Raw genomic sequence first — 18,182 nt, forward strand, 5'->3', positions numbered from 1 at the left:
AAAAGTAGGAAGTTGATCCACGGGGAAGAGCCGCAGGGGGGCCGGGGTGGGTGGGAGCAGCGGGATGAGCTCTGCCAGCAGCTCCTGCCTTTCCACAGGGAGAGGGAAGGGGCGGATCCAGCTCCAGGATCGCTCAGGCCGTGATTCCTGCTGGGATGAGAGCGGGGAAAAGAGTCACCATGTCCCTGTTCCCATCCCAGGGGATGGAGCCGGCTGTGGAGCCCAGGGAGAGTAGGAACTACTCCGGAATCCCACCTGATCCTGCTCCGTCCATCCTATCCCAATCCCACTCCATCCATCCCACGCCAATCCCACTCCAGAATCCAGCCCTGATCCCAGTCCACAATTCCACCTGACCCCACTCTGGAATCCTGCCCTGAGCTGCAATCCCCTTCCAATCCCACTCCAGCCATTAGGCCCCCGTTCCCCTCTGGAATCCCGGCATCCATCCTGGGATCCCTGCACAGAGGATCTGGATCCACACACGCTGCTGGGACTCACTGGTGGGCGCGGGGTCGTATCCATTCCCCTCCCTGTTCCCTATGGAAAGAAAGTGGGATCAGCACCCGTGGCACAGGATCCCCGGAATGCTGCCGGGCGGATCCGTGCCCCTTGCCGACCCCCATCCCGGGAGTTACCGGATCGGAGCTTCCAGACACCGACTGCCACGAGGCCGATGATGATGATGATGGCAGCGATGACGGACACAGTGTCCTAGTTAGAACAGCTGGGACCGATTCCTCACTGGATGGGTGTAGCCCAAAAGTGTGTATTCTATGGCCTTCCATGCCATTTTCCCAGGAACTGTTGTCGGGGGGGGGGGGGGGGCTGCGAGGTGGGGGGGTTGTCCCTGTCCTCATACCCTTTTATGGACAGAGCATCCTCATATCCTTTTATGGAATTCCCTGCTCTGACAATCTTCATATCCTTTTATGGAATTCCCCGCTCTGAGGGGACGACTGACCATTCCTGCCTGAACTGGAGAATATATAAAGCTGGAGTTTCGGAACCTTTCCACCACTCGTGGGATCCAGAGGAAGGCTGCAGCTCAGCACTCTCAACCAGACTGAGACCACCCCCCTCAACTGGACTGCAATCACCACTTCTGACCAGACTGCAACAGCTCTCCCACCAGCAGGTTTTTTTCCCCTCTCCCTTTACTTTGGACTTGGGGGGACCCAAGGAAAACCACTTTGTTCATGCCCCAGGGTGCTGGGTTATACATTTGGGTTTTGTGGATGAAAACCAATTGCTTGTCTGTATAATCAGACTTATTGGTCAAGGGGTGCCCAAGGGGGGCCCAAGGGGGCTGGTCCAGGGGGAGAAGGGCTGCAGGGGGCGGATCCCGGAGGAGGAAACCCGCCAAAAGCGGCGGCCCAGCCGAGGGAGGAGCCGAGCGGGAGCACAAAGAAGAGCAGCCAAAAGGTCCTGGCGGTGGCTGGGCAATGGCGGGGGGGGCGAGAGCGGTTTGGGGGCACCCGTGAGAGCCGGGGGGGAACCCCGGTGGCCGCGGAGTGGGGAGAGCGGAGAGGGGCGATCCCGGAGCTGGGGGACCCCCGGAATGCTGGAGGGGGGGAGCAGAGAGGGAGCGCCGGGCCCCTTAAGCGGGGGTCCCGGAGAGGGGGAAGGCCTTGGAGTGTGGAGAGGAGGGGGGGCCTTGAGGCGGGGTGGGAGCCGAGAGCGCCAAGAGGTTTGCGAGGGTGGGAGCCGAGAGAGGAGGGCCGGCCGGCCCCGGGAGGCAGAGTGGGGAGAAGTGAGCCCTGGGACCCCCCTGGCAACACTAAAGGGGACCCCAGAGAGTGGGAACCCCCCGGAGCCGCGGGACCCCCGGCAGCCCGGAGAAGGGGGACCCCCAATGCAGGCAGAAGTGCCATCAGGCCAGACAGGGGGGACCCCCCTAACCCCAGAGAGCAGAGAGGGGGAACTCCTGGGAGGGGATTTTGGGCTGAATGTTGGTGTTTTGGGGGTTTTTATGGACACAGGATGCCCGGTGAGTCCTAGAGCTGGACTTGGGCAGGAGGAACCCCCAAGGCAACGCACTCACCCCTTGTTTTCCCCCTCCAGTAGGATTTCTGCTTCCCAAAGCTTGGTCGGATGGAGGAGGAGGCTGCAAGGAAGAGGAAGATGCCTTGGGCCCCCCAGGCAGGTGAGGAGGAAGTCAGTGCCCCTTTGGGTGGGTCTTTTGTCTTTTGTGGCCGTCCTGCCGGGGCCGGAGTTGGGGGGATGTCCTTGGGCTTCCCTGTGGGCCGGAGGCAAATCCCCTGCGTGTCCTTGTTGGTTCCTGCCCCAGGCCCCGAGGTGAGGCCGGAGAGCGCAGAGGACAAATCCCCCCGGCAGAGCCTGGTGGGAGAGGCCGTTTTGAAGGGCTCCCCGGCGCAGGAAGGCAGCGGGGAGGAAAAGGGCCGGAGATGCCCCCGCAGGAGGGGCTCCAAAGCCAGCCCAGGGGGCTGTGAGGAGGAAAGAGCCAGCGTGTGCCGGGAAGGCGGCCGGAGCTTGAGGCGGAGCTGCGAGCTGGTGGTTCCTGAGCAGCCTCCCAGCAGGGAAAAGCACTTCAGGTGCTTGGAATGTGGGAAGAACTTCAGCAAGAGATGCAAGCTCTTGAGGCACCAGCACATCCACACTGGGGAACGGCCTTACACGTGTGAGGAGTGTGGGAAGAGCTTCAGTGACCGCTCCACCCTCCGCAACCACCGTCGCATCCACACTGGGGAACGGCCCTACACGTGTGGGGATTATGGGAAGAGCTTCAAACGGAGTTCCAACCTGCTCCAACACCAGATGATCCACACTGGGGAACGGCCCTACATGTGTGGGGAATGTGGGATGAACTTCAATCAGATCTCTGCCCTGCTCCGACACCAGATGATCCACAGTGGGGAAGGCCCTACACGTGTGGGGAGTGTGGGAAAAGCTTCAGGGACAGCTCCAGCCTTTGCAAACACCGTTGCATCCACACCAGGGAATGGCCCTACAAGTGCTTGGAATGTGGGAAGAGCTTCAGCACAAGCACCAAGCTGCTCAGCCACCAGCACATCCCCACTGGGGAACAGCCCTACACGTGTAGGGAATGTGGGACAGCTCCACCCTCTACACCCACCTTGGCATCCACATCAGGGAGAGGCCTCACAAGTGTGGGGAGTGTGGGAAGAGCTTCAGGCAGAGCTCTGCCTTGACCTCCCACCAACGGACCCACCGGTAAGAGAAGCCCCGAGTGCCCCGACTGCGGGAAGAGCTTCGGCCGCTGCTCCAACTCCATCAGCCATGGGAGGACCCGCGTTGGATGATCCACAGGGACCCCCGTTGGGCACAGCCCTGGTGTGCTGGTTTAAAGGTAAACCAGCAGGGGAAATGACCGCGGTTACATCACAGGGACATCGATGACATTACTGAGACATCGGTGACATCACAGGGACATTGGTGACATCACAAGGACATTGGTGACATCACGGGGACAGCAGTGACATCACAGGGACAGTGGTGACATCACCAAGGGGTTAATTTTGGTGTGAAAATCTCCTGCTTTGGGCAATAAATTCTAGCTCGCACTCCGGCATCCGGCAGTTCCTCCCTAGGAACCAGGAATGGGAATGGGGACAGGGGGAATGGGGATGGGGACACCTGGAATGGGAATGGGAACACCTGGAATGGGAATGGGAACATTGGGAGCAGACTGGGAACAACAGGAATGGCAATGGAGACATCAGGAACTGGGAATGGGGGCACCTGGATTGGGAATGGGGACACCGGGGAGAGGGAATGGAGACACTGGGAGCAGGTTAGGGACACCAGGAATGGGAATGGGGACACCAGGAAGTTGAATGGAGCCACCAGGAACTGGGTTGGGAACACCTGGAATGGGAATGGGAATACGTGCAGTGGGAATGGGTATCGATGGAAGGGTATGGACAGATTGCTCCAGGATCAATATGATCAGGCAAATGTCAGATTTATTAGGAGAAAGACAGATTATATAGTGCTCATGACGCTCAGCTTCTTGTTCACACTACATTGGTTACATAAGGAAACATACTCTGCTGTTCACTGCTAATTGGACCACAACAGGTGGTCATAGGAGTTGAGAAAACTTTATTCACCTGCCAAAAACTCCTCCTTGGCATCTTGGCACAAGGCCTGCAGCCATATTAGTGGCGCAGCATTTTTTACTATCTGCACCCAGCCATGCTAAGGTGAAACACACAGAAATGTAAAGAAAATTGTTCACACAATTTTTGCCTTACGACAAATCCCCTTTTTTGTTCTTGAACAATTTGATTTGCATTTCTGTAATACTCCTTATTGTACCAATAACATATCAACAAACATGATTACATATAACAATAATAGTACATTAACAAACTTAACAACTTAATAACTTCAAGGTTTGTGCTCTTAAATTTTCTTAAAAGTGCTTTTCTAAATATAGGATTTATTCTTGAAAAATCTTTATTCAGTGTAAAACACTTCTGGAAATGGAACTCCATTTATTTTTGTTATGTGTCTTCTGTATTTGAAGATGTTTGTGTATCTGATGGATCAAAACACATTAATCATCATGCATTCACACACACATGCAAACATACAAACTCTCACAGTGGCCACTGTCAATCATTCACACAATCATACTTTTGAATTCCATATCACTGTGTTTTATGAGCTAAAAAGTTATAATTCTTTAGTACCTTATGATGTTAAAGCTTCTTAACCAAATAGATAAACTTTCTTTTACTAATATATAGTGAAGAATCTAAAGTTCACACAACACACTTTCTTGAATTCTAAACCTCTATAATTATGTGCTTCCTAACTTACTTATGTGCTTTAGAAATATCAAAAAATTGTGCTCATAAATTGTGCTCTCAATAAGACTGAATACTGTGCCCTTTTGGTAATTCACTGTTACCTACAACAGCAACAACATCAGCCTTGTTTTGAAGAACCAGCTTCTTTCCAGGGTTTCATTTATGTGCAGATACTCAGAGAACACCTGTGCCCAAAAAACTTAAAACATATGAAACACTTTTGCAAGTCAATAGAGGAAAACTGCTATCTCTCTTTTCCCCCTTTTCTTTGTGCGAAAGTGTGTTAAAAATTCTTAAAGCACTGATTTCTTTACTAAATACTCTTATGTTAATAATTCTAAACTTATAACAGCTTTATTCTATAACAAACTCCACTATACTAATTCTATTATTTAATAATTCTGAAAAAATTCTGGGAATGTTGCTGATTTGTTCTAAACTCCAGCATTATTTTCTTCATCATCATCAGAACTTATGTCTGAATCTGAAGAAGTGTCAGTCTCCACAGACAAAAGGGGTTTTATAACTGCAGTTGTAGCATCAGCTGAATAGGCTGCTTTCTCTTGTTGGACCATGTTTTCAGCAGCTTCTAAAAACTGGGCTGTAGTGGGACTCCTAGGTAGTGCACCCAAAACCTGTTTTGCATTTTCATTAGCATTATAATAGGCCAGCATGTTTAAGAATTTTGCTTTCATGTTATCATCTATGTCTGGATCTGAATCTATTGACTCATTTAAACGATCTACAAATTGATCGTACGGTTCCGAGGGTCCTTGCTCAATTGAAATACATGGGAGTCTTGACTTTGCATCCCTTATCATAAGCAATGACTTATAAGCCAATTCCTGACTAGTTTTTAATACCTCATTTGGAAACTGATTTTGCAAATATGCACTGTTGTACTGACCAAAACCCATGAGCATGTCAACAGAAACACCAAAGAGAGGGTGTCCTTTCTGCCTAGGTTTTGCAACTCCTGTAGCACAACTGGCACTCCATTTGGTAAAAAATTCTAGCTGTTGGTGTTATAAGTAAACCCAGGAAATTTGCTGCTCAAAGGGGTTAATAAAGTTGCTGTATTTTACTAACCACATTGTTAAGAGTCATGAGTTGACTGATTATGAAATATCTAACCACAAGTTTGTATGCTGTAGAACACAACGCAGAGTGACTCAGTATTTTGGAACTGTTTGATTACAGGCATATTGATATGGACTAAGATGGAGGGGCAAGCCACGAGGAGTCCTATGATTAGATGACATCTCCCGATGGAAAATTCCAGGACCACGGCCTCATAGAGACTAGTGACTTTAAAATCATTGGAGGAAGCCCCTCAGCAACGGCAGATGCCCGCGAGTGGAGGAGCCAACCACAGATCTGCCCGCGAAAGAGGAACCAAGCAGGGAGCAGCCCGCGAACCTCCCACCAATGGACTATGAACATGACTTTGGGGGGTGGTGTCAACAAAGGGTATAATTGTTGCTGTTTCGGTTCCCCATTTTGCGGACTGTGGTGGAGCAAGGGTCTCCCCGGTCGCCTGACTGGCCGCATTTGCTTGTTAGCATTAATAAAACTGTTTGTTTTACCTTGCAACTGAAATTATAGCCTCTTTATCGATATCAACTTCCATTTTCTGGGCCAGGCCCCAGAGGCAATCCCAGCCAGTCCTGCCCCTCGTCCCCAGCCCGGCTCACTGACTCCTGGGGGCCCCTGGAAGCCAAGAGCCAAAGGTCGACCCCCCCAGAGTGCAGCCCCACCATCTGCACTGGGGCCCCAGGGCTTCCCTTTCCCAAGCAACCCCTGCAAAGCCTTGTCAGAGACAAAACTGGGTGACCCGAGTCCTGGATGCTTTTAGGAAAGAGGTCTGAACATTTCTTTAAGATTGGAGAGGGGTGACTTTTTTATCCTTGACCTTTCCAGTTCTCCATTTGGGGGCAGGATGTCCTCTGGGCCAATGGTTTGTTCCCTTTGCAGTGAGTGCAGCCTCAGAGGGCTGAGCCCTCTCTGGCTGGGCTTGGCCTCTCCTGCAGAGACTCAGGCCTGGCTGGGCTGCCCCAGGCAGACGCTGCAGGAAGAAGAGCTCAGGCCGCCTGGGTCTGGTGTCCCTGGGGCTCAGCCTGTGCCCCATTGCTGGGCAGGGGCTGAGCCCCACCTCTGCCTCGGGGCCTTGGCCAAAGGGCTGCCAAGGAAGAGGCCCAGGAGCCTTGGGGCCTGCCCAGCTTTCCTCCTCCCTGGGGGCTCTCAGTCCTCCCCTGACACCGTGTGGGCCCAAGGCCTTGCTGGCTTCGGGCTCACGGCCCGCCGGCACCATCCCAGCGGCCTGACCCCCCTCCTTCCCCTCTCTCCAGCCTCTCCTGCCTTTTCTGCCAAGGGGCCATCCAAGGCAAACCCCGGTTCTCAGCAATGGCACCTGTGGCACGGCTGCAAGGCTCCAGTGGGCCAGGCAAGAGCAGGAGCACCGAGAGCCTGAGGAGCCAGGAGATGCCCTGGCAGGGCATGGTGCTGCTGCGGGACGAGCTGACACCTCTGCACAGTCTCTGCCCGTCCCTGCCAGCCGACTTCTGCCCAGGCTCTGGGCACGGGGACGCAGCACTGACACTTTTCAGCCCCCGCGCTGTTCCACAGAGGCTGTGATGTCACAAGGCCCTTGCCTGGCAGCCAGGAGATGGGCAAGGCAAGGCAAGGACAGAGCCTTGGGCAATAGAGAATGGATGATGGACAAGTTCTTGGCCATGGCCATTTGTTAGAAAAACAAAGTAAAAGTTTAAGGCCTGCCATATTTCAGTGGTCAGAGACCTGGCAGAGAAATCTTTTTTTGAGACCTGGACACCAAGAAGGCAGAATGTCTAAACTACAAAGACCCTTAGAGAAACCAGAGACGAAGACAAAACTAACACAGACAGTTACTGAGGCTCTCCCTATCCAGGGAAAAGACAAGAAAAGGATAGAAACTGTGGACTAAGCATCATGCAAAGTGAGAAATCAATAACCAATAGAAGAGAGAATAAGAATTCCTGCAGAGAACTGGTAAGCAAATGGACAGGAATTCTTTTGTCTGCTAAAATGTAAAAAGAGTTAAAAGTTTTGAGAACTGATGTACATGTGTTAGAGAGCAATTCCTGTGTCCCTTCAGCGCTGAATGAAGTAGGGTCACCTCTGGAACCCAACCAACTGCTCAGAGATTTTATTCCCCGGCTTTCGCTGACGGTTTCTGGGGACCCAGATGAGACAAAGCAGCGCCGACAGGGCAGAGCAGAGGAATCGTTGGCCCTGCAGCGTGTACCAAAGGAGTTTTGGGGAGATCTTCCAATTCCCTGGTCTGGAGAGTTCACCACGCCTTCTTTTCTTAGAAAAAGAACAGGCCATGAATTTTGGGTACTTGATTTTAAGGCCTTTTGCCACCGGAAGTGGAAAGCAGCCGTTTGGAATCCCACCCGACGAGTGGCAGAAGCTACTGAGGGTCAAGGCGAGTCCAGTCAATTTGCAGAGCTCAAAGCCGTCCAATTGGCCCTGGACATTGCCGAACGAGAAGGTTGGCCGAGACTCTACCTCTACCCAGACTCGTGGATGATAGCCAATGCCCTATGGGGATGGTTAGACCGATGGAAGAAGATGAACTGGAGGCGTGGAGGAAAACCCATCTGGGCTGCTGACTTGTGGCAGGACATCGCTGCCAGAGCAAAGAGTCTGAATGTGAGAGTCCACCATGTAGATGCCCAGGTGTCCAAGAAGCGAGCTAATGAAGAACACAATAACAACAGAGAAGCGGACCGAGCTGCACAGATAGGAGTGTCACAAGTAGACCAAGACTGGCAGCAGAAAGGAGAGTTGTTTCTAGCTCGATGGGCCCATGATGCTTCCTGTCATCAGGGCCGAGATGCCACCCATAGATGGGCACGAGACCGAGGGGTGGATTTAACCATGGATATCATTTCTGAAGTTATCCATGACTGTGAGACTTGTGCCGCTATTAAGCAGGCGAAAAGACTGAAGCCCCTGTGGTATGGTGGACGGTGGGATAAGTATAAGTATGGAGAGGCATGGCAGGTTGATTACATCAAACTGCCACAGACCCCGCCAAGGTAAGTGCTATGTACTTACCATGGTGGAAGCAGCAACAGGATGGTTAGAGACTTTTTCAGTGCCCCACGCAACGGCCCGGAATACCATTCTGGGTCTTGAAAAGCAAGTCCTGTGGAGACACCGTACCCCAGAACGTATTGAGTCGGACAACGGGACTCATTTCAAAAATGAATTAGTCACCACTTGGGCGAGAGAACATGGTATCGAATGGGTGTACCACATTCCTTATCATGCACCAGCTGCTGGGAAGGTTGAGAGATATAACGGACTGTTGAAGACAACTCTAAAGTCACTAGGTGAGGGGACTTATAAAAACTGGGACAAGAACTTAGCCAAGGCTGCCTGGCTAGTTAACACCAGGGGTTCTGTCAATCGAGCTGGCCCTGCACAAGCAGAATCCCTTCACATTGTTGATGGAGATAAAGTTCCAGCAATCCATTTGAGGGGAATGCTAGGGAAAGCTGTTTGGGTTACCCCTGCCTCAGGCCAAGACAAACCCATTCGTGGGATTGTCTTTGCTCAAGGGCCAGGATATACGTAGTGGGTAATGAGGAAGGATGGAGTCATCCAGTGTGTGCCTCAAGGAAATTTAGCCTTGGGGAAAAACTAATTGTATGTCCTGAGTTGTGTTTTCACAGGAAGCCAGTCACCAGATGAGAGAGAGAGAGACCTGAACTAAGCTGGTGCTGGTATCCAGTGATGAGACAGTCCAGTGATGAAACAGCCATAAATCAGAACTGTAATTGTGACTGAGGAGACCAAAGATCTGGACTGAACTGAACTGACATCGGTATTGATTTTCCAACGCCGAGACAACTGCGCCGAAAGACCAACAAGGACTATATATATCTATATATGTATATGTGTATATATACGCGCGGGATGTAGACGAACGTGAGACATAGGTGTTACTTAAAAATAGTATGGAATAAGGGGTGGAGAATGGGGTGGTTTGGGCTAGGCCTTCCTTGGTGACCAGTTTGTAACCAAGGAAGGGTCCAGATTTACCCAGTATTCCCTACGATTTTTACGTAAGTCAGATTATAAGAAAGGAGGAGAGGCCTTCGCTCTCTTTCCTTCCGGCGGCTTGGAGGTGCAGGTTCCCTGCTGTTGATCTGCCGTGTTGGGGAGCGAGGCCTGGTTAGGCCTTGTCGACCTTGGGAGACAGAGGTTGCCGGCGATCGTTCCGGAGCGACCCTCGGTTGTCCCAGGAGAGTAGTGAGCTATTTCTTTGCTAACTCTTTTAGTGGATAGATATTGGGCTGCTAATTGCGATATTTATATATATATAATATTTTGGTTTTGTTCCTTTTCCCTTCCCCCTTCCCTTTCCCTTATTTTAATTGTATATAAGTGTAAATATATTTATATATCTCACTTTGGTTGTCTCTCTCTCGTTTTGGGTTTTCTTAGGTTTTTTTTTTCTCCCTCTTCTCCCTGAGGTTTGGGGGGGGGGGGTGGAACCCTGGTGGTGAGGTTTGGAGACTTGGCAGGGAGCCAGCTTCAAACCATATCAGTAAGCTTGGGCCATAATTACAGGACACCTGTAAAATCTGGGCTTTGGGAAAGGTTGGGGAGGGTTGGGAAAGGTGTAAAAGGGTGGTTTTGCCTGAGGTGTTAAACATGGGAGTGGGTCTGTCTTCCCAATTCCCAAGAGAAGAGATCCCAGAAAGCTTCCCTGCAGGTTGTGTTTTAAGGAACAGGAGAAGAGACCGAGGGTAAGGGGTTTCTTTCCTGGAGGGGAGGGCTGTCGTTCACTTGCAGGAACCCTGCTCTGAAATTGCCAGTCTGACTGCCCAAACTGAACACAGCTGAAGATTCCTGCCAGACAAAAAGGACCAGGACAGAAAGCTCTTGCTGCCCATGGAGTACCCAGGGTGTCCCCCCAACTGCATGTGAAACCCAAAGGTTCCAGGCTTTCTTTCCTGGGGGAAAGGCCGTGACATCCCAAAGAGTCCCGTGGCAGACAGGTGGGGCTGCACTGTGGGGGTGTGAGGTGTTGGTTCTTTGGTTTCCAGGGGCTATTCCAGAATAGAGAGGACAGGCTGTGACACCACAAAGGGGCCCATGGCACATGGGTGGGGCTACATTCTGACCTTGTGGGGTGTTGGTTCTTTGGTTGCCAGGGTCCATTCCAGAATGGAGAGGACGGGCTGTGACACCACAAAGGAGCCCTTGGCACACAGATGGGGTTGAACTGTCACGTGGTGGGGGCTTGGTTCTTTGGTTTCCAGAGGCTATTCCAGAATGGAGAGGATAGGCCAGAATGGATAGGACAACAAAAGGGCCCAAAGCACATGGCTTGGCCTGCACTATGGTGTGGGGTGTTGGTTCTTTGGTTGCCAGGGCCTATTCTGGAATGGAGAGGACAGGCTGTGACAAGAAGTGCGAGTCAGAACTGCAAAGACGGACGCACAAGAATCTTCTGTGGGCATATTCTCTGCTCTGCCCTGCAGACCCTTGTGCTGGGGTCAAAACTCAGCCTCTCTGCTTCCCTCTCCTGAGGGACTTGTTCTTAGACATCCCTTTCCCCTACTCTCCTTTCAAAAGCCCTCCTGGCAATTCCCAAGCCTGTACCCAGCTCTCATCCCCTCTCTCTCGTCTTCCCAATCCCCTGGTCAATCCCAACATCCCAGGACAGGGATCCCAGTTGCTTGGCTGCACTCCCACCTAGTTCCATATGCTGGGCCATGATATCCCAGCACTGGAGCAGCCAGGTCAGCAGGGGCTCTCCCAGCTGGAGGCTGAAATCTTTTCACATCTCTCACAGCTCAGCCTGGGATGGGGATCTGGTGATTATCTCTGGCCCTGCCTCTTGCTCCTGTTCTGAGGGCTCTGCTTCCCCTTCATCCCTCACTAACTGAGCTGATTTGGTCTTGGATTTCTTCTGTAGAGGGGCAGCTGCTACTGGCACAGGTTGTTCCTCTGCAGTTTGAGTGGCCACAGCACCTCTTGGTCTCCTTTCCTCCTCCTCCCCCTGGGGGCACTGGGTCTTAGTTAAACAAGATTACAACTTAGAAATTAAGAGACTTCAGGTGGAAGTGTGGAAAAGGAAAAGAAGCAGCTTTTTATTAACAAAATCTGAATAAACAACAAATGGTGCAACCAAAAACTTTCAGAAGAAACAAAACAAAGTCCCAAATCCCCGGGTGGGGGGGAGAAACTGTCCCGGCAGTTCAAAGCTCTCCAAGCCCCGTGTGCTCGCAGCCAGCAGTGAAGGAGTCCCTTTTCCCAGGGCAGTCCCCAAAGCAGAACACCTCGCTCCCAGATGGGTCGGGCTCTCTCTCTCTCTCTCTCTCGGTCGCTCTCCACGAGGTGTCCCGTGGGGAAAAAACTTCCTGTCAGGAAAAGAGAACGAGGTGGCCAAAATCAGCTCCCGCTCTGTCCGGTCCCGGACAAACCCCAAAAGCCCCCGAACAAAGGACCCCCCGCCCTCCCCGCGGCCACCGCGGTGTCCCCGAGAGCCGCCCTCCCCCCACTGCCCCTGCCCAGTGCCTGCGGCTCCGCTCCAACCCACCCCATCCCGGGAGACACAGATGGGAATGGGGGGACACTGGGAAACAATTCCAACACCTCTTTTCAAACCTCTGACACCTGGTTCCCAGACATTCCCAAAGAAGGGGCTTCCCGTGGCCTCGAGCCAGGGACCGACCTTTGTATTGAACCAACTCCTGGAGAGACCCGTTCCCATCCCTGTCCCCATTCCCATTCCTGGGGTTCCCATCCCTGTCCCCATTCCCACTTCCTGCTGTGCAAACCTGCTCCCAGTGTCCCCGTTCCTGTCCCCACTATCCCTATCCTGGTCTCCCATGTCCCCATTCCCATTCCCGGTGTACTAATTCCCATTCCTGGTGACTCCAACCTGCTTCCAATGTCCCCATTCCCATTCCTGAAGTTCCCATGCCCATTCCTGCTGTCCCCAACCTGCTCCCAGTGTCCCCATCCCTAATGTCCCTAATGTCCCCATCCCTGTCCCCAATGTCTCTATTCCTATTTCCCTATGGAAAGAAAGTGGGATCAGCACCCGTGGCAAAGGATCCCCGGAATGCTGCCGGGCGGATCCGTGCCCCTTGCTGACCCCCATCCCAGGAGTTACCGGATCGGAGCTTCCAGACACCGACTGCCATGAGGCCGATGATGATGATGATGGCAGCGATGAGGGACACAGTGTCCTAGTTAGAACAGCTGGGACCGATTCCTCACTGGATGGGTGTAGCCCAAAAGTGTGTATTCTATGGCCTTCCATGCCATTTTCCCAGGAACTGTTGTCGGGGGCGGGGGCCTGCGAGGTGGGGGGGGTGTTCCTGTCCTCATACCCTTTTATGGAATTCCCTACTCTGAGAATCCTCATATCCTTTTATGGAATTCCCTGCTCTGAGGGAACGAACTGAGCATCCTTTTATGGAATTCCCTGCTCTGAGGGGACGACTGACCATTCCTGCCTGAACTGGAGAATATATAAAGCTGGAGTTTCGGAACCTTTCCACCACTCGTGGGATCCAGAGGAAGGCTGCAGCTCAGCACTCTCAACCAGACTGAGACCACCACCCTCAACTGGACTGCAATCACCACTTCTGACCAGACTGCAACAGCTCTCCCACCAGCAGGTTTTTTTTCCCTCTCCCTTTACTTTGGACTCGGGGGGGGCCCAAGGAAAACCACTTTGTTCATGCCCCAGGGTGCTGGGTTATACATTTGTGTTTTGTGGGTTAAAACCAATTGCTCTTCTGTATAATCAGACTTATTGGGCAAGGGGGGCCCAAGGGGGGCCCAAGGGGGCTGGTCCAGGGGGGGAAGGGCTGCAGGGTGCGGATCCCGGAGGAGGAAACCCGCCAAAAGCGGTGGCCCGGCCGAGGGAGGAGCCGAGCGGGAGCACAAAGAAGAGCAGCCAAAAGGTCCTGGCGGTGGCTGGGCAATGGCGGGGGGGGTGAGAGCGGTTTGGGGGCCCCCGTGAGAGCCGGGGGGGAACCCCGGTAGCCGCGGAGTGGGGAGAGCGGAGAGGGGCGATCCCGGAGCTGGGGGACCCCCGGAATGCTGGAGGGGGGGGAGCAGAGAGGGAGCGCCGGGCCCCTTAAGCGGGGGTCCTGGAGAGGGGGAAGGCCTTGGAGTGTGGAGAGGAGGGGGGACCTTGAGGCGGGGTGGGAGCCGAGAGCGCCAAGAGGTTTGCGAGGGTGGGAGCCGAGAGAGGAGGGCCGGCCGGCCCCGGGAGGCAGAGTGGGGAGAAGTGAGCCCTGGGACCCCCCTGGCAACACTAAAGGGGACCCCAGAGAGTGGGAACCCCCCGGAGCCGCGGGACCCCCGGCAGCCCGGAGAAGGGGGACCCCCAATGCAGGCAGAAGTGCCATCAGGCCAGACAGGGGGGACCCCCCTAACGCCAGAGAGCAGAGAGGGGGAACTCCTGGGAGGGGTTTTTGGGCTGATTGTTGGTGTTTTGGGGGTTTTTATGGACACAAGATGCCCAGTGAGTCCTAGAGCTGGACTTGGGCAGGAGGAACCCCCAAGGCAACGCACTCACCCCTTGTTTCCCCCCCCCCATCAGGATTTCTGCTTCCCAAAGCTTGGGCGGATGGAGGAGGAGGCTGCGAGGAAGAGGAAGATGCCTTGGGCCCCCCAGGCAGGTGAGGAGGAAGTCAGTGCCCCTTTGGGTGGGTCTTTTGTCTTTTGTGGTCGTCCTGCCGGGGCCGGAGTTGGGGGGATGTCCTTGGGCTTCCCTGTGGGCCGGAGGCAAATCCCCTGCGTGTCCTTGTTGGTTCCTGCCCCAGGCCCCGAGGTGAGGCCGGAGAGTGCGGAGGACAAATCCCCCCGGCAGAGCCTGGTGGGAGAGGCCGTTTTGAAGGGCTCCCCGGCGCAGGAAGGCAGCGGGGAGGAAAAGGGCCGGAGATGCCCCCGCAGGAGGGGCTGCAAAGCCAGCCCAGGGGGCTGTGAGGAGGAAAGAGCCAGCGTGTGCCGGGAAGGCGGCCGGAGCTTGAGGCGGAGCTGCGAGCTGGTGGTCCCTGAGCAGCCTCCCAGCAGGGAGAAACCCTTCATGTGCTTTGAATGTGGGAAGAGTTTCAGTGACAGCTCCACCCTCCGCATCTACTGTCGCATCCACACTAGGGAACGGTCCTACACGTGTGGGGAGTGTGGAAGGAGCTTCAAACGGAGCTCCAACCTCCTCAGTCACCATATGATCCACACGGGGGAAAGGCCCTACACGTGTGGGGAGTGTGGGAAAAGCTTTAGGCAGAGTTCCACCCTCCGCAACCACCGTCGCATCCACAGTGGGGAACGGCCCTACACGTGTGGGGAGTGTGGGAAGAGCTTCAAACTGAGCTCCGCCCTGCGCCGACACCAGATGATCCACAGTGGGAACGGCCCTACACGTGTGGGGAGTGTGGGAAGAGCTTCAGGGACAGCTCCAGCCTTTGCAAACACCGTTGCATCCACACCAGGGAATTGCCCTACAAGTGCTTGGAATGTGAGAAGAGCTTCAGCACAAGCACCAAGCTGCTCAGCCACCAGCACATCCCCACTGGGGAACAGCCCTACACGTGTAGGGAATGTGGGACAGCTCCACCCTCTACACCCACCGTCGCATCCACATCAGGGAGAGGCCTCACAAGTGTGGGGAGTGTGGGAAGAGCTTCAGGGACAGCTCTGCCTTGACCTCCCACCAACGGACCCACCGGTAAGAGAAGCCCCGAGTGCCCCGACTGCGGGAAGAGCTTCGGCCGCTGCTCCAACTCCATCAGCCATGGGAGGACCCGCGTTGGATGATCCACAGGGACCCCCGTTGGGCACAGCCCTGGTGTGCTGGTTTTAAGGTAAACCAGCAGGGGAAATGACAGCGGTGACACCACGGGGACATCAATGACACCATGGGGACATTGGTGACATCACGGGGACATTGGTGACATCACAGGGACATTGGTGACATCACGAGGACAGCGGTGACATCACAGGGAAATTGGTGACATCACAGGGACATTGGTGACATCACGGGGACAGCGGTGACATCACAGGGACAGTGGTGACATCACGGGAACAGCGGTGACATCACCGGGGTTAATTTTGGTGTGAAAATCTCCTGCTTTGGGTAATAAATTCTGACTCCTCCTCCGGCATCCGGCAGTTCCTCCCTGGGAACCAGGAATGGGAATGGGGACAGGGGGAATGGGAACACCTGGGATTGGAATGGGGACACCTGGAATGGGAATGGGAACATTGGGAGCAGACTGGGGACAACAGGAATGGCAATGGAGACATCAGGAACTGGGAATGGGGGTAACTGGATTGGGAATGGGGACACCGGGGAGAGGGATGGAGACACCGGGAGCAGGTTAGGGACACCAGGAATGGGAATGGGGACACCTGGGATTGGAATGGAGACACCAGGAACTGGGATGGGAACACCTGGAATGGGAATGGGAATTCGTGGAATGGGAATGGGAACACCTGGAATGGGAACGGGAACATTGGGGCAGACTGGGGACACCAGGAATTGGAATGGGGACACCTGGAATTGGAATGGGAACACCTGGAATGGGAATAGGGAAAACAGAGGTGGGATGGGAACACCTGGAATGGGAATAGGGAAAACAGAGGTGGGATGGGAACACCTGGAATGGGAATGGGGACAATAGGAATGGGATGGGAACAAATAGAATGGGATGGGAACACCTGGAACAGGAATGCAAACCCGTGGAATGGGAATGGGAACAGCCGGGCCCGGGCTGTGTCCCTGGGGAAACAGGAGGCCAGGCCCAAAAGAGTTAACTAAGAAATTGGGGCCTGCTAACAAGCTACCAACATCCAAGAGCATCTGTGCTCGTTCTGTTCTACTGACTGGAGCAAAGCTTCAGAGAATAGTACAGGAACATGTCCTAGGCCTCGAGGGGATAAATTAGAGAGACAGCAGGATCAGGGAGACATTTGAAGAGGAGGAATAGGCCGGGAGCCAGGGCTTTTTCCAAGCTTCAGTGAGCGGGTCAAGAAGAATGGAAGAGAAGGAAGGTCAGGCTGAGGAAGATGAGTTGAAGCCCCCAGAGCCATGGAGGAAGAGTGGAAGTACCCTCAGGATTGAGGACCAAGAGAAACACCGCCCCAAGCCCCGCCTGAGCTCCACCTCTACTCCGCCTGTTATTAATATGCATCGAGAGATGTTGTAATCACTTGAATATGCATTTAATCCCAGCTGAAGATTGTATAAAAATGCTGATTTTGTGTGAAGCCTTCGAGCAAGTTTGTCCAGTGCCAGCTGGCTTGCTCCCAACGTTGAATAAACAAATACCTTGCTGCTTAAAGATAAAAAAGTCTCTGAGCAGTTTCTCGGACCGATTTTTCGGATTCACCAAGAAGGCCAAAAATGTCCTCTCCTGAACCCAAATGACTCAGATGAATTCCTTTGGTATATAAAGGTATATAAAGGTATATAAAAGGTACATAAAGATATATAAATGTGTCCGTAACCAACATAAAAATGGAGCTCTGTAATGTATTATGATTGACTTATAAAAAGTTGTGATAGAACTGTAAAAGAAGAGGTGTGATGCCTCAGAGCATTTTGGGCTGCCCAGGGAGGTGGTGGAGTCACCGTCCCTGGAGGTGTTTAAGCAAAGACTGGCCATGGCACTGAGTGCCGTGCTCTGCTTGGCGTGCTGGGGATGGGGCGTAGGCTGGACGCCGGTTGATCTCACAAGTCTCTGCCAAGCTCAGGGACTCTGGGCTTCTGTGCCACCCCAGCCTTTGGGGACAGCGTGCTGGTGGCTCAGAGGCTCCGTCCTTGCCTTGCCTTGCCCATCTCCTGGCTGCCAGGCAAGGGCCTTGTGACATCAGAGCCTCTGTGGAACAGCGCGGGGGCTGAAAAGTGTCAGTGCTGCGTCCCCGTGCCCAGAGCCTGGGCAGAAGTGGGCTGGCAGGGACGGGCAGAGACTGCAGAGGTGTCAGCTCGTCCCGCAGCAGCACCATGCCCTGCCAGGGCATCTCCTGGCTCCTCAGGCTCTCGGTGCTCCTGCTCTTGCCTGGCCCACTGGAGCCTTGCAGCCGTGCCACAGGTGCCATTGCTGAGAACCGGGGTTTGCCTTGGATGGCCCCTTGCCAGAAAAGGCAGGAGAGGCTGGAGAGAGGGGAAGGAGGGGGGTCAGGCCGCTGGGATGGTGCCGGCGGGCCGTGAGCCCGAAGCCAGCAAGGCCTTGGGCCCACCCGGTGTCAGGGGAGGACTGAGAGCCCCCAGGGAGGAGGAAAGCTGGGCAGGCCCCAAGGCTCCTGGGCCTCTTCCTTGGCAGCCCTTTGGCCAAGGCCCCCAGGCAGAGGTGGGGCTCA

General features: G+C 53.9%; 1 protein-coding gene across 10 annotated transcripts in view; it reads right to left on the minus strand.

The window, feature by feature from the left end:
• LOC127464000 (class I histocompatibility antigen, F10 alpha chain-like) overlaps positions 1 to 18,182 on the minus strand; it is a 189,835-nt gene continuing 171,653 nt past the window's right edge. For 4 of the 10 annotated variants that reach the window (XM_051774095.1, XM_051774097.1, XM_051774098.1 and 1 more), the window contains one exon: positions 1 to 147. In XM_051774095.1, the coding sequence (XP_051630055.1) occupies positions 134 to 147 (14 nt within the window). In that variant the 3' untranslated portion in view covers positions 1 to 133. Of the gene's footprint in view, positions 151 to 501; positions 541 to 18,182 lie in introns of all 10 variants that reach the window. The other 6 variants (XM_051774087.1, XM_051774091.1, XM_051774092.1 and 3 more) reach the window with 3 other exon arrangements.

Source organism: Manacus candei, unplaced genomic scaffold (assembly GCF_025592945.1).
Source record: "Manacus candei isolate 608988 ecotype Guabito, Panama unplaced genomic scaffold, ASM2559294v1 h1tg000185l, whole genome shotgun sequence".
Lineage (NCBI taxonomy): Eukaryota > Metazoa > Chordata > Aves > Passeriformes > Pipridae > Manacus > Manacus candei.